Source organism: Penicillium angulare (assembly GCF_028827245.1).
Source record: "Penicillium angulare strain IBT 27051 chromosome Unknown utg000007l_segment0_segment0, whole genome shotgun sequence".
Classification (NCBI taxonomy): Eukaryota; Fungi; Ascomycota; class Eurotiomycetes; order Eurotiales; family Aspergillaceae; genus Penicillium; species Penicillium angulare.
The window spans coordinates 2,138,372-2,159,190 of NW_026623166.1; the positions used below are offsets into that span (position 1 = coordinate 2,138,372).

General features: G+C 45.6%; 8 protein-coding genes across 8 annotated transcripts; 4 read left to right on the forward strand and 4 right to left on the reverse strand.

The window, feature by feature from the left end:
* Positions 1-526: 526 nt before the first annotated feature.
* N7478_010073 (uncharacterized protein) lies at positions 527-783 on the forward strand (the record flags this gene model as incomplete). Its single annotated transcript, XM_056926287.1, has 2 exons — positions 527-568; positions 631-783. 2 exons carry the CDS (start codon positions 527-529, stop codon positions 781-783), a joined length of 195 nt encoding a protein of 64 aa, XP_056775657.1.
* Positions 784-982: 199 nt separating this feature from the next.
* Positions 983-1,507, forward strand: N7478_010074 (guanine nucleotide-binding protein subunit alpha; the record flags this gene model as incomplete). The annotated part of the gene is made up of 2 exons (XM_056926288.1): positions 983-1,111; positions 1,169-1,507. The coding sequence occupies 2 exons, from the start codon at positions 983-985 to the stop codon at positions 1,505-1,507; spliced, it is 468 nt and encodes a 155-aa protein (XP_056775658.1).
* A 1,772-nt stretch (positions 1,508-3,279) lies between these two features.
* On the reverse strand, positions 3,280-3,601 carry N7478_010075 (uncharacterized protein; the record flags this gene model as incomplete). Its single annotated transcript, XM_056926289.1, has 2 exons — positions 3,280-3,460; positions 3,501-3,601. The coding sequence occupies 2 exons, from the start codon at positions 3,599-3,601 to the stop codon at positions 3,280-3,282; spliced, it is 282 nt and encodes a 93-aa protein (XP_056775659.1).
* A 1,494-nt stretch (positions 3,602-5,095) lies between these two features.
* On the reverse strand, positions 5,096-5,524 carry N7478_010076 (uncharacterized protein; the record flags this gene model as incomplete). The annotated part of the gene is made up of 1 exon (XM_056926290.1): positions 5,096-5,524. One exon carries the CDS (start codon positions 5,522-5,524, stop codon positions 5,096-5,098), a length of 429 nt encoding a protein of 142 aa, XP_056775660.1.
* Positions 5,525-8,046: 2,522 nt separating this feature from the next.
* N7478_010077 (uncharacterized protein) lies at positions 8,047-9,399 on the reverse strand (the record flags this gene model as incomplete). The annotated part of the gene is made up of 1 exon (XM_056926291.1): positions 8,047-9,399. One exon carries the CDS (start codon positions 9,397-9,399, stop codon positions 8,047-8,049), a length of 1,353 nt encoding a protein of 450 aa, XP_056775661.1.
* A 451-nt stretch (positions 9,400-9,850) lies between these two features.
* Positions 9,851-11,420, forward strand: N7478_010078 (FAD-dependent oxidoreductase; the record flags this gene model as incomplete). Its single annotated transcript, XM_056926292.1, has 5 exons — positions 9,851-9,931; positions 9,987-10,646; positions 10,702-10,896; positions 10,978-11,283; positions 11,373-11,420. The coding sequence occupies 5 exons, from the start codon at positions 9,851-9,853 to the stop codon at positions 11,418-11,420; spliced, it is 1,290 nt and encodes a 429-aa protein (XP_056775662.1).
* A 544-nt stretch (positions 11,421-11,964) lies between these two features.
* Positions 11,965-13,185, reverse strand: N7478_010079 (SMP-30/gluconolactonase/LRE family protein; the record flags this gene model as incomplete). Its single annotated transcript, XM_056926293.1, has 1 exon — positions 11,965-13,185. One exon carries the CDS (start codon positions 13,183-13,185, stop codon positions 11,965-11,967), a length of 1,221 nt encoding a protein of 406 aa, XP_056775663.1.
* A 1,230-nt stretch (positions 13,186-14,415) lies between these two features.
* On the forward strand, positions 14,416-16,175 carry N7478_010080 (sialidase family protein; the record flags this gene model as incomplete). Its single annotated transcript, XM_056926294.1, has 2 exons — positions 14,416-15,709; positions 15,832-16,175. 2 exons carry the CDS (start codon positions 14,416-14,418, stop codon positions 16,173-16,175), a joined length of 1,638 nt encoding a protein of 545 aa, XP_056775664.1.
* Positions 16,176-20,819: the final 4,644 nt, after the last annotated feature.

The window sequence follows — 20,819 nt, forward strand, 5'->3', positions numbered from 1 at the left end:
CAGCGTCAACTGATATCGTAGGCAATTGCGAACTTTTTTATTATCAGCTGATTATCGAGGAGATTACAAGGCTCAGCAATCTAAATAGCGTATACCACACTTTTTTCTATGGCCCATCAAAAATAACCGCGCTTCAGAGCACGCTTACTTGTATATGCCTACATCAATCGGTAGAAATGCATACTAGGCGTGGATTTCTCGGCTCCATCCGATTAAAAACGCCGAAAAGCTTGTTCCGTCGATCTTCGTTGCGGCAGGGTTCTGAAATCGATAAGTCTTTGGAATCCGAGAAGAAAATTGTGAAAAAAACTATCAAATTGCTTTTGCTGGGTAATTGAAAACTCGAGTATAGCGCGAATTTCACTGATGAGACAAACAATTAGGCGCTGGCGAGTCGGGGAAGTCAACAATTCTCAAGCAAATGCGCCTTCTGTATATGAATGGGTTTACCGATGAAGAACGCCGCCAAGCGGGCTTGACTATTTTTGCAAATCTGCTTGATGCGTTTAGAATTCTGTTAGATATCATGGCTACGGAGCATATCAATTTCGGCAGCGAAAGTGCTAAGGTGATTGCAGGCTTTCGCCGTCCCACGGATCGCTCTATTTTCTGACAAGGTTTTTGTTGTAGGTATCTGCCGTCATAATCACACAGAAGGTTCCCGAGAGTCTTCTTGATGAAGTTCCACTAGACACAGCTACTGGAGCTGCCATAAGGAATCTTTGGCAAGATTCTGGGGGTGCAGGTAGCCGTCTCATGGAGCCGCAGCCTTCCTTTCCATGACAATCTGATAGAGTAAGTATGATTCCTAAGTAACCTTTATCGTTTCTGAAATAATTCTGTTTTATTCAGCTTTTACAACGCAATTGATCGCATATTTGCGCCCGGGTGGATACCAGAAGATCGAGATATCCTCCAGGCCCGGCTCAGGACCACAGGCATCTCCGAAATACGTTTCAACATTGGTCAGATGACTTGGAAGATGATCGATGTTGGAGGGCAACGATCAGAGCGGAGAAAGTGGATACACTGCTTTGAGAATGTTGACTGCCTGATATTCGTGGCTGCTCTCTCTGGTTACGACCAATGTTTGGCTGAAGACCACAACGCTGTATGTCCGAAGTTGGCCCTATGTGCTTGGTACAGATGAATAACAAGTTTCACATAGAACCAAATGCACGAAGCAATGGAGCTTTTCGACTCGTTGATCAATGGCGTATGGTTCAGGCAGAAGTCTGTCATTCTCTTCTTGAATAAGATTGACGTATTTAAGAAGAAACTATCTTACTCGCCGATATCTGCGTACTTTCCTGATTTCCACGGTACAAGTCTGACCACTGCCGCGAAATACTTTGCCAATCGTTTTCAAGATATCAGCAGAACGCGAGGCCGACAAATCTACATGCATTACACAAACGCCACTGATACGAATTTACTGAAATTAACCATGGATTCAATATTTGACGATATAGTGCGGAAAAACCTCAGTTCCTTGGGTATTCTTTGACGGTGATTGATAATGGCGACAGTAATTTTCCTCCTGGAAATATACTGGAAATTAACCATAGCCCCCATGGAAAGCCCTGAAAATCTTTGTTTCCATCTCGGTAGCATGAGGAAATGCGCTGAATTGCCCTGACCAGATGTGCTTCCGTGGGATTACGACTCGCTTCTAGCCACTAACTTTGAGCTATACCTGAATGTCGCTCTTCATATCGTGTCTGGCAACTCGCATGAATAAAGGCATTTGGGATATTTTGTAGTTCCACTGCAAACGATCATTAAAGGGCGGGGGAGGGTTGTTGGCCCATACTACTTCAGTCTTGTCCGGACGCGGAACTGAGGAAGAAAGTCCAAACCCTGCGCGACGTAGCCCCTGCGCTGAGTTTGAGTGCAGCTGTCGAAGATGGCATACTTTGCAAGTTTGCAGACTAGCTCGACTGTCAAGCTCTTGATGTAGGTCCCATAGTAGTTTAAAGGTATGGCTCCAGACCGTTACCCTCAGGGCTTGGCGCCTAAGGCTGCAGACATGAATGGATATGCGAGTTGAAAGTTGACCAATGGCCAGACTTCAGATACCGCGGGCTTTTGGTCAAATAACGAATGTCAGATCTGGAAATTTGACCAATTCCAATCGGTTCTAGACCAGAGCCGACGAATGGGTGGTCACATCGGGCCAAACACTCAATTTTGCAGAACACATGAACAAAGCCGCCACCAAGCAATACTATTTTAGGCATGTTAACCCCTTGGGTGCTTCGATATCTTCTCACCCTCACTAGAGGATTACGACTCACAATCCAATCCAACTATGGCTGATGGTGGCGCTGTCCTTTGGGGCTCCTTGGCTGCTGAAGCATACCTGCTGGTGAATGGTCGTGTCTACCCGAGGAGTTTCTCAAAGCTAATCACGAGTAGGCGAACTGGGATGATTTATCGACAGTCTCCCGAACAACAGCGATAAAGAATAAATCAGAAATATTTCGACTAAGATATTCCAAGGGAATGGACTGTCGCAACCCCATATCTCGAATCAACAGCCATGCAGATCGATACTATTCTTCGGCCCTGGAGAGCCTATCAGCTTCGATGACGAGCTCAATTCATGTTCACAGAAGAAACACCTATTGTGCTCAGGATTCATTACCAACCAGAGGATGAGGAGAAATTTCGCAATTGGGTCACAGAACCTCTGATTTTCGGGAAGATCCCGTGATGGGCCTTTTTGGACGACAAAAGTCTCTTTGATTTCGGCGCAGACTGGCGACGTGTTTACAATGTAATGCCGGAGATTGCAGGCCCCATGGGCGGCCAGAGCAGACGCTGTCCAGATTAGAGAGAGATCAGTTATTTTCGAAAGGATTTGAAAAGAGATTATCGGCGGCAAATCATTTCGGAACCAAACGTAAAGAAGGATTCGCTTCAGACTATCGAAGACATAGCACTTCGCTCACAACGAGTTGTCACTGCAACGTATATACTTACTGCAGACCGGTAGGCAATTGATACGGGGTGTCTTTAGCTACTATCCCTAGATTGCTACCGCGATATTGTTCGTGAAGCTCGCATTGATGCCAAGGAAGTCGGGATATCTGAGATTATTTTACACTGGGAGCAGACTATGGAACTATGGGAGCAGTCAGACGTGGGGGAGAAATATCGAGTTGGAGGGGAATTGGGAGAAGGCCTATATGAATTGAATGACGAAGGCCCAGATGCGATCTTCAACATGAGTGACTAAGGGAAGCGTTATGAATTTCAACGACTCGCTCACCTTTTCTACCGGATCTCAATCCGCTCTCGTCGTTCAATGGTACCCACTGCTTTGTCAAAATTCTCCGAGATCTCAGAGGGATCGACTCTGCCTTCATCCAGCGGATCCTGGTAGATATATTTAGCATCGTAGGAGGTTTCTGGCCCATGTACAAGGTTCTCATCCGCTCGGAGACGTTTTCGTGGGCTTGGGGGGGTTCTCCAGCTCCGTCAGCTCCGTCTCGTACGTAGCACCACCCTGGTCTGAGTCGCTGGAGGTACTCGTACTTGTGTCTTCCTCGCAAGAGTCGCTTTCCGGCCTTTTATTCCGCTGGAGTGAACGCTTCATCGTTTGACTTGGCGGAAACGACAGGGCTGCCAGGATGAGGTCAGGGCAACGATCATCGAAAACCGCGGTATGACGAGGCGGTTGGTGGCTCACGAGTGGCTTTGCTGGCGACGGGCCCTAGGGGAAGATGCACTAGGAGCTAGGCGAGCAGAAGCGATTGAAGGAAGCACAAGGAATGGAAGAGGGCAGGGCCTGCGGGTAATCTCAAGACGGATTCGTTTTTGGTCTATTTGGATAAACCAACTTGTACTGGGAGAGACTGAGTACGAATGTACGAGGAACCAGCTCATGTGACGTGTAGCATTCTATGCAGTCTGTGCTCGTGCCATACTGTGACTAATTTCATCTTGAGAGAATTCTCCCATGAGCCGGTCCCTCTCAAAACGAAGCTCCTGTTCCTTTAGAATGATCTACCAAGGACAGCCTTCAATTAACGGTTCTCACCATTTACTAGTAATACGCTCTACACGTAACTATGTGTACTTCACACAAGCATCTGCTATTGTTCCTGTCAGTCTCCCAATTTGTCTCTCACCGAGCAATATGGCTTATGTTTTCATGGCCTCCCATTCTGAGTTATACGGTTTTTCTTTGGTATATAAGGGCTCTGTCATCACTCATGATCTCCTAGGCTTTATTGAACAGCCGGTGATGTATCCTCTGCCCTAATCAAGGAAGCCATGATAACAATTCGTCTGTCTTTGACAAGTAGGCATTGGGTGATTAGCTTTTGTTCTTCGTGTTAAGAGGTAATAAAATGACATTCTTGCCCTCGTTCGTGGTTTCCTGTTAACACTGAGCTTGTCTGAGATCTTCACGAGGAGGATCATATAGAGAATACCTTTTCCGAAAATGGTTTTCCGCAACTCGTTCTACCGCCGAGGTATCTGCTGGATTGACGAGAAGACAACCTGGTGAGGCCGATAGATTCTCGGCAGTTGATTCATACTCATAGACAAATAATGATTATTTGATGTCGATCGTTCATTTCTCGGCCCTCATGCCCTTTCTGGGCATATGTGGTGTCATTAATATCCTTGCAATGGGGGCCATATAATCCCCTGTGCGATGTGAAATGCTAGATTTTTTACATACACAAGACACAACAGATAACGTGAAGGGAATAACTATAGATAAATCTCTAATCTCTGGTAAATTCAGTCCTCTCTACGATATGACATTTTCCTGCGCCAAATGTCTTTTGTCATCCTGAATAACCTTCCTAAGTTTAAAGAATTTGAAAAAAACTAGCAAGGCCAAGAAAGTACAGAATGTCAAGCCAGTAATAACAGTGGTGACAATTGACATTATAGACCACTGACCACCCCGAGATATGTATATATTGATAAGCGTAGTGAGCAGCCCTGCTGCCGCATTTAGTACTGCTGGCCTTCCTATGGTGAGCGTCTGGCGTTTCATCAAGCTGAATTTGCGGACCACTTACGTGAATAATTTATTAATGAGCCATGTGTAAGTTCTTCGTAATTTGCGAACTCATAGTAACAGTAAAATACCCGTGATTGCACCCACAAAGAACAGAAAGGCAATGGCGAGCAGAGGAGGGTTTTGTATGGTATTTAAAACTGCTTGACCGGCCTTGTTGCCGCTAAGGGTCTCCTCGATTTGGCTAGAATTTTGCAACGAAGTAAAAGTACCTGGAATGACAAGATATCCGGCTAATAGAGCCCAGTTTGCCGCACTGACGGCGATGTTGTATCTCATTTCCATCTGGGCTTCGTCCCTGAGCATGTTTGCGTAGGCCGTTTCATTGACCCTATGTGTGGTGGAGACAGAGGTCTTTATAGAATTTACGTCATCCTGAGACTCTGCGGTTGAATTTTGTATATGTCTTTTGTGGAGCTGGGTGGACAGTTCACGAATATTCTTGTCATGATGACTGCTGAGTAGGTTCGATATTGGCATTTTTGGTTGCCGTGAGCTCAAGTAGATTCTCGACATAGGTGAGCCTTATTTATAACAGTTATCTATTACCAAAATCAACGATCGATCACAAAGCCACTGAAATTGGCAATTGATACCATGCCTGGGTAATTCAAAAATGTGAGAACACTTTCAATTATGTTAGGAGAATAGTTAATAGATGCACGAGTGTATGAGGCACTCGGCTTCTACGGGAAGTACTGTGATATCGATATCAAGCCTCAATTAACAGAATTTTCAGTAGAAAGTCCTGTCAATCTAGATGTCTTCTTCTTTTCCATTTTCTTGTTTGTTTGCTGCTGGCTTTCCTCATCGCTCATTCGATAGCTGCAGCTCTACTTAAGGCTTTTTGGTTTGTGATATGACAGAAGCTCTGGACTGTTCTTGAAGTCATACTGTAATCGAATCAGGCAGGTAACCTGCCGTATGTTTTGGGTTTAAACAATAACGGAAATGGACACAGGATACGATCTAGCTTTCTGTATCATTACTGATTCAAAAAGGTCCTACTCGCTATGTCGTCCAGACTCAACGTGGCCGTATAATCAATTCTCAGATCATTTCGAGATGGCGGGAAACATGGCTCATTTGCTAGAATGATCATACATATGGTACGCGGCTTTAAAATTTCCCTTCCTCACAAATGTCGAATTGTTAAACATCCTTATTCCGAATCCTCAATCAGGGTGCTATTTGGAGTTGAAATATAGGGGTTTCAAGAGCTTTAGACGCTCTCATTAAGCTAGTCAAATATAAATATGTGAAATGCTGGTTGTAGCTGCGTATCATTTGATTGTTTTGAAGTGAAGCAAATTCACAAACTATATTATTATCAGGACATTTTATTGATGGTATCGCGAGAGAACTTTAGTGCTGGTCGGCGGTTAGAGTACATGGGCAAACTAAGATAGAGTTCGATATTATCGGTTATAGAAGCTAGTAAGTAGTTTTAGAAGCATTCTGTGACGACCCAACGTCCCACTCTGCCCTTAAAAGAGAAAAGTTAAGAATTGGTAGGGTTCAGCTCTGATATATATGTTCGCTCCTCGATGTGTTTGATTGTGGCAATTTATCCCGAAACTCCATCCGCTTCCGTTCTGAGCATTGGTCTACCACATGTAATCAAATATATCGTGCTTAGTATTTCAAATAGAGTCTCGGTGTGAGTTAGGAAGCCTTTCGCAGAACTCATCTCTTTCGGTCTTATGCTAGTTCCCTCACCTGATGGGAATAAGTGGAGTAGAAAATGAATATGTAAATTTGCCCTTTGAAGTTTCAACACGCTCCCAGAAGCCCTTGAGTTATTGAGATGCCAGAGGTTGGGCAAATAAACTCTGTATAACCTTATATCTAGTCTCCTCGGAACTAATTTCGAGTTATTATGTCATAATCTTCTATTCTAATTGGAAAAAGAAAATAAACCAGGCAAGAGTAGTAGCAAATGTCCTTCAAAAAACAGTTTTATACCGTGTAAGCCCATTCAAAGTCCATTGGATGAATGATTTCGTGTGGATCTAGCTGACTCGCCGCCTCAGGATAGCTGCGGTTGTTAACCGCGTTGACCAACCAATATTGACGCCGCTAGATTTTTTTGTTGGTTTTTGTATGGTGGAATACTACTCAGAAGTCGCACAGCCAAACGTTGAGAAGGCTATCCCTAACTAAGGTATATGACTTAGTTCCGTGCCTATCCACACATGCAAGGCGAAAGTGGTGATGGAACTGCTCTGCGCAAATCTTGTCGTACGAGGTCAGCGCTGTGCTACAAGCCTAAGGTTCCTTTCGCGCCTGCCCTCCCGCAGAAACAGGTATCTCTTCGCGGTGCTGGAGACTAGTATTCAGTCCAAAAGGACTGAGAAAGCCAAGGGTCTCGTCAATTTGAACGGATCTGTCCTGCCGCACTCCCGACATCAGCGATTAATTAGATGCAACTGTAAGTGTAATGAAGTTAAAAGTGCGATGGAGAATACGGTGGATAATATCCTTGTATCAGGGATGAACTTTCTTGATATTATTGGGGAGATTCTTTTTCAGTTTGGGAAGATTGACCTTCGACGAGATTTCTGAGTTGTTCAAATTGCATGGGAGAAATATCTGTATCCAATGATCATTTTTATGGTGCTAGCGCAGTTCAATATTTGAAGAATATAAACCAGTGACAATAGATGAAACTAAAGCATGCGAAATGATGCCCTGCATGTAACTTGAGTTCGCAGCCAGTTCTATGAAAGCAACATCACTTGAGTCAATGTGAGAGTAAAATTGGTCTACTTGTCTCCATACTCATCAGGCCTGAATCAATTGAAAATCTTTTTGCTAAGCCGAAAAAATTCGTCAGACGTAATTGGGGCTATTACATAGAAAGTCCTGCTCAGTAATTCAGACTTCTTCTAAAGCGTTGTATCAATCAGGTTGGACCAAGAGAAGAAAGTGCCAGGGTCCGTCTTCAGTACTCAGGCATATATATTTTGTTTGTCTGACCCAGATGTTTGGCTTGCTAGTATCTACCTCAATTCATGCAGCAGGGAGTTTTTAACAGCCTGCAAAAAGGAATCTGCCTCCGCCCTGCCATAAAATGCCTCGTTATATGCTAAGTTCAAACAAAGCTGGTCTCGAAAAGTCCACACATGACACACAGATTGTCTATTAATCATATCTAAGCCGCCTGAGATTCGATCGATGCGAATTCCCCGCTCCACAGTTCCCTTTTCTCTCGCTACAAACCTCTCACAAACACCAAAGCTGCTTATGTCCACATCAGTTGATGAAGGGGTGTCCTTCGCCAAACTGCGAAGAAGGTTGCATAGCCCAATAGCGTACTCGCGATGTGCCGAGATATATGATTGACTTAGACCTTTGCGGTACTCGGTATGGTAGGCATTTGCTCGGTCTGACCATGACGACTCGGACGAAACAGGGAACATCCAGCCTGTTGTGAAAATTGTGCTCGCATACGGGCGACCAGAGTATGGCTCTGGTAGGAACGGGCGTAAACTGTAACGTATCGTACTAGTATAGTGTTTGTGCTGATCATCAGCAGTAGCTAGCGTATAGTTGGCTCCGGCAACTGATGCATGTACTGCTGCTGTTACAGAGAGCTTCCGAGCCTTGCAACCTTGTACTACAGCCTTTGTCTCTTGCTCAGTAAGGTGAAGACGGCTAAAGCACGCACCACTTGGGGAAGTCTCGGCTGGCGCGCGAGAGACGATTCCGATGGCCCCAGCGGCATGACCAAAACTTGAAACATACTGTTGGGCTAGTTGTTTATCTTGTTTTTCCCCTGAAGTTCTGAAAATGGACGAGGCTTCCTCAACACACTGCGCTAAGCGGACGGTCTCTTCACCCCATGGTAGGGAGGAAGAATCTATAGCAGACTGCGCGGCTAGGTCAAGAAAGTCGTCCATCAAAATCAAGCTCCCGATGCCATCCGTTCTCCAGTGTTGCCAGCGGCTCAAGAGTTCACCCGTCTTGGGAAAGAAGGTCATAGTAGCATATGGAACACGTGTGGCAGATGCGATGGCTTCATCGACCGTCTTGTCCTCAATCACCTGAAAGGTTTCCGCCGCCCAGTTTTCAAGTGCCGTAAGATCGGGGATATCATAGACATATTTTGTTTCGTCTACGATATAGGCGGCGATCGTAGGGTGACTGAAGCGCAAAGCCTTCCATGCATCGCGAAATAGAGAGGATAGATTGCCCGTGACGAGTGAGCCTAGCGGGGTCACCGATACAATGATGTTAATAGTCCAGTGTTCACGATTGAACGGGCGAGCGGTATCACCAAGGATCTTGATGAACGTTTCATTTTCGCCGAGTGGACGTTGATATCGTTCTTTGCTAACTTTAGACCATGACATGTTGAAAATTGTTCGCCAGAATTTGAGGAAGATTCCAAGGTTAAATTGCAATAGGGGGAAATGGGGCAGACCGGGGGGAGGGGTTACGTGACGAGTCTGACGACGTAGTCGGGCGTAAAATCGGAAGTGGTAAAACTAACCATAACAGGCAATGTAAAGGTCTATAGTTCGATTTAAGGCGACCCAGCTCAAATGGTCGATCAGCGCTAAGGGCTTGGCAGTGGGACTACGAAAAAAGTCAGTGTATATTTGTGAAGGCATTTCATTCGAACTTCGTGCGATCAGGCGTCCAATGCTCATTTGTGCCGGCAAAGCGATAAACGTCATCCCGGGAATCATCGAACCTCTATCTTCCCATCAAATTCACAACTCTTCCAATTGCTCTGTTTTGTATGTAAAATTCTGTTCTCAAGGACCCTAATTATCTCAGAGAACACAAGCACCAGGGAACATGGAAATTCTCATTGTGGGCGCAGGTCTTGGTGGCCTCGCAGCAGCGTGCTGCTTTGCCAAGGATGGTCACCATGTCCAAGTAGCAGACCCCCTGCCGAAACATGCTTTCCGTCTGATACTAAAATAATATATAGGTTTTTGAGCAGCGAGATAAATTGTCGCCAAAGGGAAGTGGGCTGATGATCCGCCCTGGTGCGTCCCGCATTCTTCAATCTTGGGGCCTTGGAGATGCCATTGAACACGGAGCGGACACCTGTCTTCCGTTCTCCATCCGAGATCTGAAGACTGATGAGGATAAGATACAGGCTTTACCAGCTTCACTTACCAAATACCCGGATTGGGGCATTCACCGACCCATTTTACAAGATATCTTATACCAGAATGCCATACAGGCTGGCGCCGAAATTATCTTCAGCAGTGTCGTGGAAGACTTCTCGGATGAACCAGACAGAAGGCCAAGTCTACAAATTCGAGGGGGTAAAACAATAACTGCGGATCTTATTCTTATTGCTGACGGTATTCGATCACGCTTGCGCTCCAAAGTTTTGTGTGACATATCTGCCGGTTGGTCGGTGGATCCCAAAATCAGCGAGTCGGTATTCTATGGTGTAACAGTGCCACGGCAACAACTAGAATCCGATAATGATGCCGCGTTATTACTACAGCAAGAGGAGGCATGTGTTTGGGTCGACAATGAGCGCTTTGTTGTTGGTCGGAAGCCCAGAAAGCTTGAATACTGGAGCGGATTGTTCGGTCTCAATTATGACGATGGCCAAGCTAGTATGTGGAATGAAGTATGCTTTTTTTTAGCCCTTATGCAAGCTATCTGATAGCCTAACAATCACCAAGGACGGCGATATCGCCTTTGTGAGGCAAAATTTTGAAGGCATGTGCCGATCTCTCTCTGCGGTTCTCAAATTGGCGTCGAAGTGTGACAGATGGAAGATTGCCGAAATGCCAAATCTTCCTCGTTGGACGAGCAAAACTGGCAAGACCATCCTATTGGGAGATTCAGCTCATGCAATGGAGCCCAACGCGGCACAGGTTCGTCGCACTTCAAGACTTTCACGGATGAACTGGAGATATATGCAAATTAGAGTCTTGTGTTAATTTTTCTCTCAACAGGGATTATCCCAGATCATTGAGGATATAGGAGTATTGCAGACTTTATTTTTGTCATACCCTTGTTTGGATATTTCCACGACTACTATATTCTGGGAATATATTCGAAAACCTCGAGTTGAACGGATCAAGACCTACGCTGCTTGGAACACGCGAATGTTCCTTGGGAAAAAAGACCGTGTTGGCCTGCATTCGAAATATGCTGATACCGACTGGGAGTGGATCAAATATATCGAACCTAATTCTGCTGCAGATTTCAATAGCCCTGCATTTTTTAAGTGGGTTCACGACTATGATGCCATTGAAGAAGTAAGTCTGCCACTCGGCTCGAGTGCATTCCCATCCATAAGAAAAAGAGCGGAGAATCAATATGATGTGAATTTCTAACAAGTGACCAGACCCACAAATACTTAGAGAAAGCCAACAAAACAAGAGCGAGATTTTAATGACTATCTGATGAGGAATACTCTATATCCAATGGATATACATGCGCAGAGCATAAGTATAGTCTGAAATGGAGCATCACTGTACAGTCTAGTACTCAGGCTGTAATAAATATTTGCAATCATAGTACGAATGGATAACGTTCCGCGAAAGGCACTGCAATGTACATTGAATTACTACCCTAATTCTTCCAGCAGTGCATGATATACCATGTTACCAGTCTCTTCGGTGGGATTTCTGCATTGGAATAAAGATCTAATTTTTTCTTTTTTCTTTTTGATAATGATGCCAACAGTTTCTGCCGACTGGATCTATGGGGCCAAACTTCCTCGTATGCTTCCTCGCCGGGTTACTATTTGGATTTTGAGTTCGTACCATCTGTCTACGGGTCACCCAGCACCGAGAAAACACTTAATGAATGTTCATATCCCCTCCTTGCATCTATCAGTCCAGCGTATTGATTGTTCTGCCTGTAGAGCTATGTTCAAGAAAGTCTCTGAAATGTATCTACCATATCGTTTTCATCCCTTCGACATAGACTATAAACTATTTGGGACGTTGCTCACAAATTGTGATGAACGGAGAAAATATACCCGCCAAAAACAGTTTATGACCCTTCATATCATGTACAGCGACCGTTGAGCTGGGAAGGCTATTGGCATCTCTATCCTCCGCCAATTTTGTGACTTTGACATTCTTTCCAGAAGTCTTCAACTGCTCCGCAATTTCATTGATCATGAGCACAGTGGCAGGGGCAAAAACATTGTAAGGATCCACACTGGATTTCACAAAGGCAATTGTATCAGGGAATGCAGCTGCAATGAGGTTGCCATCTGCATCAAGCCACAAGTTATCCATCGGGTACCCTGTATTGATCGATTCAACCATGATCAATTCTTTATTGACGAGTTTATGAACGGTGATGTCGCCAGACCCAGAGTTAGCGACGTAATAGTAGCCATTCTTGTCGTGGGCTATTCCATTAGGTATGGAGAGTCCCTTGTCAGCAGCTATATGGCATTTACCAGTGTCAGATCGACAGTATGCGAGACTTCCGCCTCCAGATAGCATTTCCAGACCACGGAAAGTTCCAGTCTTGGTGTTGTGGTCGTTTGTGACCACGAATCCCAGGCCATCTTCTTCCACTGCCAAGCCATTGGGCGTGAGAATCGCCTCGCTGGCCACAGTCTTAAAATGACCAAGCGTGTTCGAGGTCTCATCCAGATCAAATATCTCAACGGTAGAATTTGCCCCGACGACTAGAGCCTCAAGGAATTCTCCAGTGACATGGTCAACGGGAGGTCTGTGGTTGATTAACCAGAACCGAAGCCGACCGTCAACCTTGCGGACATCAAATCCATGCAAGTCAAGATCATCCTGATATCCGCCGATATTGAGGTGGCATAGACCGTACAGTCCATTTGAGCCAGGTTGGTCAACATCGATAACAGCGATGTGATCCGTGCGGGATCTCGCCGAGATGTTGTAAAGGCTACCTCCAGGCGACCAACCTTTACGGGAGTTTAGGTTGTTGCATGCTGCGTATAGCTTTCGGTCCTGTTCATCGAGCCACAGGTCTTCACAGCCCTCCAAGAGGGAGTGGCTGATGCGTGTACAGGTCCATGGGAAGTCCTCGATTGGTTGGATCTCACGTCCAATACCCAGTGTGAGGAAGATGAAGTTGTGTATGTATGTTCTGTAAATAACACTTGTGGCGAGGACGATAAAGGACCAGAAGATAGCCCGATTACCCAGAATTCCAGCCATGTCGAGATGCAGTAAGCAGTGGAAGGGCGTGGGAGATTGTAATCTAATGCGCAGCCCGCGTTTGAACGTCCTTCCGAGCCTCGTTAGGCGGTTAGTGATGGCAATACTTGTTAGGCAGAAACAACAGTTTTCTTTTGCTACCTCGTGCTCTCTCTTGATTGTTACCTTAAAAAGCCTCTTTCGCTGCTCCTGGGACGAGTCGATGCAAAAAAGAAAAAAGATTTACTGGATGCAACTACATTCTCGTGCTACATGAATTTTTTGAAACACCGCAGTCTTGCACTTGCATTTCCATAAACATCCGTCTTAACATGCTATTCACGACTCCAACGTCGAGAAAGGAGTACCTGAAAGTGACCAACCAAATCGATATAGCAATATCTCCTCAGCTTTGACATTGAACCGGTAATGTCATTTTTCCTCGGAGAAGATTGAGATAAGCGAATATCTATGTGCAATTACTTCAGCTCGGTATTATGAATCGTGCGGCTGGCCTGGTGATCAGACATCAAAATAAGCACAGACCATCGGGTGTTTACCCGTTAAGTGTATGGTGGTGATTTGAGATCGACAAAGACTAGGGACGGAGCAACTAGGGCCACCGAACTAGATCAAGGTGTACTAGCTCGTGACAAGAAAGCCAGATATGGCCGCCTGAACTCTTTTTGGAAGACAAGCAATGTACGTAAATTCCTCGCTTGGTTGCCTGATAGCCCCATGTCTCCGCAAGTGACTCCTATTACTTGTGATTTGTGCTCTATTGCATGCCAAGCGAGGCTGCAGGGCAACGTGGAGGCATGCGCACTGACGAACAGGAGCGGGTGTCATTAAAGCATATCCGATTGGCCATTTCGACTAATATTGTCATCATCAGCTGAGAAAAGCCCTACCATTTCCACTAATTGGCCAATTTTCTCTTGTCAAAAGTCTTATGTTCACTCCTACACGAGCTCTAGATTATGATATTTTCCCCTTTCAATGTGACGGTATCTTTTACCCCGAGTGAGATGCTTAGTCAAATGCCAATGAAAAAGGCCCCCTTTTCACCTCAAGAGCATTTACCGTGAAATCTCTCATGTCGATCTTCACCAGAATAGGCAGACGGCGGAACGCCTAACGTGCTTGGCTAAAATGATCAGCAAGCCACTCAAAATAGATATAAATGGTGAACAATCCGTAAAGGTTAGCATATTCAAGTTGTTGATATCCTGTAACACGGTTAGCAAAACAATGTTTAGTTCAAACCGCGGCATTGCCCGCACCCTTTTTCTAGTGGCTATATGTTTTGCTAATACCACATTGGCAGTCTACGATACACTTTATCATTGGCAATACCCCAATGAAGTTGATGGTTATAATCGTGTCATACAACTTTCGCACGCAGGCGACTCTAACGGCAGACTCATTGCCACTTTTGAGCACTCCAACAACAGCAACCCGAGTAGCTTCATCATTCGACAGAGCAATGACTCTGGGACATCATGGCATCCGTTAGCAACGGTTCTCGCCCCTGAGGGTGCCCCGAATAAGCATTTCTGGCAGCCCTCCCTTTTTGAGTTTCCCAAGCAGCTCGGCATATACCCTGAAGGCACTATTCTACTGGTTGGGAACTTATACAATGATAATGCCACCGAATTTCATTCCTGGCACTCAACGAATCATGGCGAGTCGTGGAAATCTACAGGGAAGTGGCAGTCTGCGTATGCCAATGTTACGGATCCCGCTACGGGCAAATGGACGCGCGCGGGTATCTGGGAACCTTTTGTGTTCATGGACAGCAAGGACCGACTTGTCGCCGTGTTTTCGGACGAGCGCAACTACACTCATCATTCTCAGATGATTGCACATGTCACTTCTGAGGATGGTGGTGTCAGTTGGGGTGATTTTACTCTGGATGTCGCCGACGATAACCAAGCATCCCGTCCTGGCATGGCCAGCGTCGCGAAAATGGACAATGGAGAATATTTCATGAGCTATGAGTGGTGTGATATCCACACATACCCAGGCCATCCCTGCGCAGTTAACGGAAAAGTTTCTACAGATGGCGTGACATGGAATCCGAAGGATAATGGTTCCGCTGTGACCACGCCCGATCATGTTCAGGCCGACGGAAGCCCTTATTCCATTTGGGATTCTGTAGGGAAGCAGCTGATTGTTTCCAGCGGAAGCAAGCGGCAATACAAAGTGTTCCCCTCGGCGATTGGGCCCAAGGCCCCCTTTGTGCCCGAAGATGGGAAAATCGTCCACATTAATACGAACAGAGGCAGAGGTGATTGGCACTGGGCTTCAGCTCCTTTTTACAGTCCGGCAGGCGATGGCAGCTGTAAGAATGTCAATTACAGCCCAAATTTGCTAGCACTATCGAATAGCAGTATTCTCTTTACAGTGAAAAGGCAAATTAAGGAAGGAGAGTGCATTGAGAGTACAGGTGCATCTTCCATTGGAATCTTGCCATACACATCCAACTTCTCAGTTTCTCAGGATGCTGGATGGATTCAATTCAACGGAACTTGGTCTATCTCGGGTGATCAATTCAATTTCGAACCCTTTACTGAGCCAGCAACCCTCGCTCTCACAGGCTCTTCTGGATGGACTGATTACCAAATCAGTGCAGATGCTATTATCAGAGCAAATCTGGTGTTATAGGCCTCCTGCTACGAGCCTCCAACTCGGCAACTGCTCCTAATCATTTCACAAGATATACCGCTGCCATTGACAGTAATCGTGGAACTCTGAACCTATACCAAGTGGCAGAGCAGAAGACAACAACACTGCGTTCAGTTCCTATTTCTGGTGGAGTTGAAGCAAATCAAGAATACCACCTGTCTCTTTCTGCGACATCTAATAAGCTCGTGGCTACTTTGACTGGCAGCGGAGGAAAGAAGACCACACTAAACGCCACTGATGGTGGATTGCTACGTGGTGCAGCTGGATTGTATGGGGCCGAAGGCAGTGGCGGCTTCCGTAATGTGCATATCACAGCATTATGATGAGGAGAGAATGCGTAGACCAAATGGATAGAATGTCATAGGTTGGCACGCCTGTAATATTCTGCCACTGTAAAATCTCGCGAAATCTTAAACCTCGTCAGGCTCTCATCCCCATCTGCTGGCTCCTTGTGGTCATCCCCATCTTGCCCTTTTAGCTACAGTCGGATGTTCTATCCGATCTACCTGCCATGTACCGTCTCTTACAGCCGAGTCTCTTGCTATAATACAAACAAACAAACAAACAATTCATTAACGCCCGGCGGCTGGGCCGAAAGGGCAACTATCATTGGTCTACTGTACATGTCCATGTGTGTATGCTGTGTCTCCTGAAAGCCCATACATAATGCCGTATAACATACGACAATTCCAAAAAGCAGTGTCGCAGCGAGTTTCTCGTGGGTTAGTGAATGGGTTAGTAGGCTGGCTTGAAGGCGCTTCTCCAAGTTTTCAACATCCTATCTTCGCCAGTTGAGGCGCGTCTGCCATCTGTGGCACGAGGTGGTGGGTGAGTAGGGTTGGAAGAAGAGGGTGGGTAGTTATGTTGGCCGATATGTTCAAGTAGCCTCGAATCGGCCCGTCGCGATGGCAAAACGTATCGAGGCCCGTACTGCCTCATGGATTGTTTCCGCTCTGACAAATACTAGATATCAATGATAAGCTTCTTTATTTATTCTTATGTACAAGGGAAAAAAACATAGATCGTTTAAAACCCTAAGAAACATCTCACCCAAACCTCTTTCATTTACTCCGGCTAGCATAGAGAATTCTGTTGGCAAATTCGGCTAAACGGCCTGTTGTAATGAATCGTCCAATCACCTTGACATTTTAGAACCACTCTTTCGTGGAATCCAACTCCCCTGAAATCATAATCATACAGAGTATCACCACCATCGTACAGCAAAGCAATAGATTTCAGTGATGATAATTTGTGACTTAGAAGAGCCAAGTGGCTAAGAAGATCCCATCTAAGAGGCTCTCGTAAATTAAGCTTTAAGACCTTAAGGGATTCAGGTAGTGAAGCGTCGCTAGATAATATACATTGGTTCACCCAGAGTTCCCTTAGACAGGAGAAGTTAGTAAGTGGACCAAGGTACTGATCAGGGTCAGCGTCGGTATTGGCGTCATGATTGAGAGAGTCATATTGGCAAGGAGAGCCTAAAGCGAGTAATTGGAGACTGTCTCTGCATGGATGAAGAGCCCGGGTGATCTGAGCCGGATCAAAAGGAATCCTTTTCTGAAGTTTCCTAGACACAAGCAGCGAAGAGATAGGTCGGATATATTCAAAAGTTTGCAGATATGGGCAGCTCATTAAAAGTTTGCGGACAGATTTGTCGTCTAAGCGACTATTTTCAAGCCTTATATTGCGAATATTTGAGGCTTTTTTGAGTATCGACCCTAGCTGACGTGCAGCTTCGGCCCTCCTTGGGCTTTCTGCAACGAAATCGGAGATATCGATGGTATAAATCGCATGATAAAGAGATGGCTGGTTCTTGAGAGCAGTTCCAAATGATTGCAGCCGAGTCAAAGTTTCCTGTGGCTCGAGACTTCCTTGGAATTCTCTGAACAGATGGGGTTGTGTGCAAAGTCGGAAGGGTTGGGAGACTAGACAAAGAGATAGAAGAGCAGGAAGATCGAGATAAATAATTATTATCGATATAATCTCGGGCGGCAGCGACTCTAATGAGATCATTTCAAAATGTTCAATTGAAGAGCGGAACACTGATGATTGTAGAAGAACTTCAAGATATGGAGAATGGATGTGGGCAGTGCAAATCTAAATAAATAACTCTATTCCCTCCGAAACGACTGCGAGGCGGATCTGCAAGTCTGCCTCGGAAAAAGTCCTGGCTAAGTTAGAAACAGGATGAAGGATTGGAAGCGATAAGTTCCTGATGGCTGGAATCAGTAGATAAGATTATAAGGGCGAAGGCGTGCTTGGAGCTGGCTGTACGTGACTGGCTGGTTGCTGTATGTAATGTGTGGTCTGGGTTTAGCCCGGATTGAGGTGTTCCTGGGAATTGACCTGAGTCACCGTGCCAACCCGGTTCTCTTCACCTGAATGCCCTGAACACCACTATTTTGCACCTGAACACCCTGCACGTGCCTGAAGTGCTGACGTGGCCCTTCTCTTTAACATGCTTAATTCTACGCCCATATGAGTTCTTCTGATCACTACGGCGGAACCGGGCAAATTTCTGCCTTGGCGTACTCTACAATGGAGGTTCTTCCATATATTGTATATTCAATTACATTTGCTTCATTATATTATAGCAGACGAAAATAGGCGACTCGGTCTTATCACTATCCCTAGGAGGTCAACAGGAATAAGAAAAATTGGGTTTTCGATAATGTTTAATACCTATTGTCCGTAGCGAATACTCTGATTCTAGTTATACGTCTCTTTGGCTAATAGTTTAAGTGTTGGATATTACAAAGCAAGTATCAAGCTTGTTTCTGCCGTGAAAAGGAAACGCTCCGTTTTTCAAAAAATTCGAGTCGGCATATTTCAGATAGGCTTGCCTCAGGAAGTGAAAGCTCCATCACTACCGGGCTCGGCTCTCCTATTTATCGAGTATTTGATGTCCACACCCCACCCGAACAAGGTGTTGCAGAGTTTCGGGCGACCTAAAACCAAGGCAGAGGCTATTCTGCGGAAGCGTATTAACGGGACCAGATCAGGTATCAAAGTTCACGCGGAGATAAAACTTCTTTTCTACTATGAGATCAATCCATGCGCAAAGAAGCCTAGAGTAATATGTGCTAACAAGGATCCGTGCTTTTTATGCGATTTGTTCTTCAAGACTCATGATCAATTTCAGCTTTTGAGAACGTTCGGGAAGCTCAATGAGAGATGGGTGCTGCCGGATTGGTTAGAAGGTATACCGGAGGCCCACCACTGCCAATTAATGACTGTGACAAGGCAGTACATTCAATCTCTTGACTCCCAGATTCAGATTCTCACGAAGCCCCGGGTTCGAGGACCGGATCCCGCGCAAAGTACGTTATGCCTGTCTGCAAACTGGTCATATGATGGAAATTCCTCCTGTCGGACAATATTCGACAAACGCAGCTGGATATTTGAGCGGGGATTGGCTAAAATTCAACCAATCCCCTTTGACGACAAATCCTTTAGGATTGAATTCCGAGGTTCGTAATTACCATTCTGACTGCCTCTTTAATCCGACTTATATGATATATGACTTATGATAGAACCGAGGGCTACCGTACAAAGAGTCCTCTGTTTCAATAACTGAAACTTCGCTGTCTCTCGAGCAATTCTCTGGTACTTCTGGGATATTAAGGCTAGGCTCGTGCATCCAATTTAAACTGCACGGTGGAAGCTCATTTTTAATAAGTATCAAAAAGACTCGTGTCATGTTTTATTTGGGTGAAAAGCAAAATTCTCCATCTGAAAGCAATATAGATTTGCTGATGGAAATCTCTTTGCTTACATTTGACATTTCGTACTCGGCGAATTGAAAGGGCATATAGGCACCGCCATTATCTTAACTTAGAGATGATAATGGCCTGGCTTTGGTGACAGCTTGATGCAACTTTCAAGCAATCGAGTTCGTCTTGAGTCACTGGAGATGGGCTGCAGTCGTCATGCGCAGTATCTGCATTGTCAGCATAATACCACATCACTCTGACTGAGAGAACTTTCACCTCGGAAAGCCTCCCGCTTGTATCCAGAAAAAGTATCTGAACAGACACGTGAAAGTCAGTAACGCCAACAATGTAGAGGTCAGGGGCCTTGCTTCAAAGCAGCGACAATGAATTCATCCAAGAGAACAACTGTAGCAGGACTTTTCACTCTCGATTACATCAGGACGTCGTCCTCGCTGCATGTGAAGCTACCTATCAAGCCAGAAATTGTCTCCGGGTGCTCCCTTGCTATTCCATAGCATGAGAGACAGAGCCCTTCATTGTCTCGAACGTGAACCTAGATTATTACTCGCACCTTTTCGAACGGTGATCCCCAGTGGTGTTCAACCTGGTCTGTTTTAAAGTCTTCGGGTAGTTCCTTGCGCATCCCAAGTAGAACGAGATGGCAACGGATTAAACTTGTGGGGATAAGTTCCTCGGTTTGATTAGGCCCATTCTCGTTACGATGATGCATGTACTCAATGCGAATGTTTGGTTCATTCCTTGAGCGCCCTCAAGCCGGGGGGCGGGGTCCCCCAGAGGCCCCCTTTACGGGGGTCGACGAGGCAATTTCCAATTGCCGGGGGTGCCCCCCAAGGCGACGGGCAAGATTCGCCGGTCATTCTCGATTTGTCCTCATCTCTCATGCTTCTACGCGGAGCATCTATCACGCGTCCAGCAGTCACATTGGCGCCCTGTTCCTCAACCTCCTACTCATCAAGGCACCTGAAGCCAAGTCGCATATCAGCTTTTCAGTCTGTCCTGTAGCCATCCTTATTGTTGTGCCCGAGCGATTTCATTCAATATATGGGAAGTTGGAGACTGAGCCTAAGCATTCTATCATCCTGAAGATGCCCTAGGACCTAGTCTCTATCCCCGGTTCCGTCGTCTTCTTGTACCCGACTATTCGAAGGGATGTCGGGGCTCCACTCTAACTTCTCGGTACGATATCAAAGACTTGTGACGTGTAGACGCCGGTATCGATCCTAGCTGTGTGCA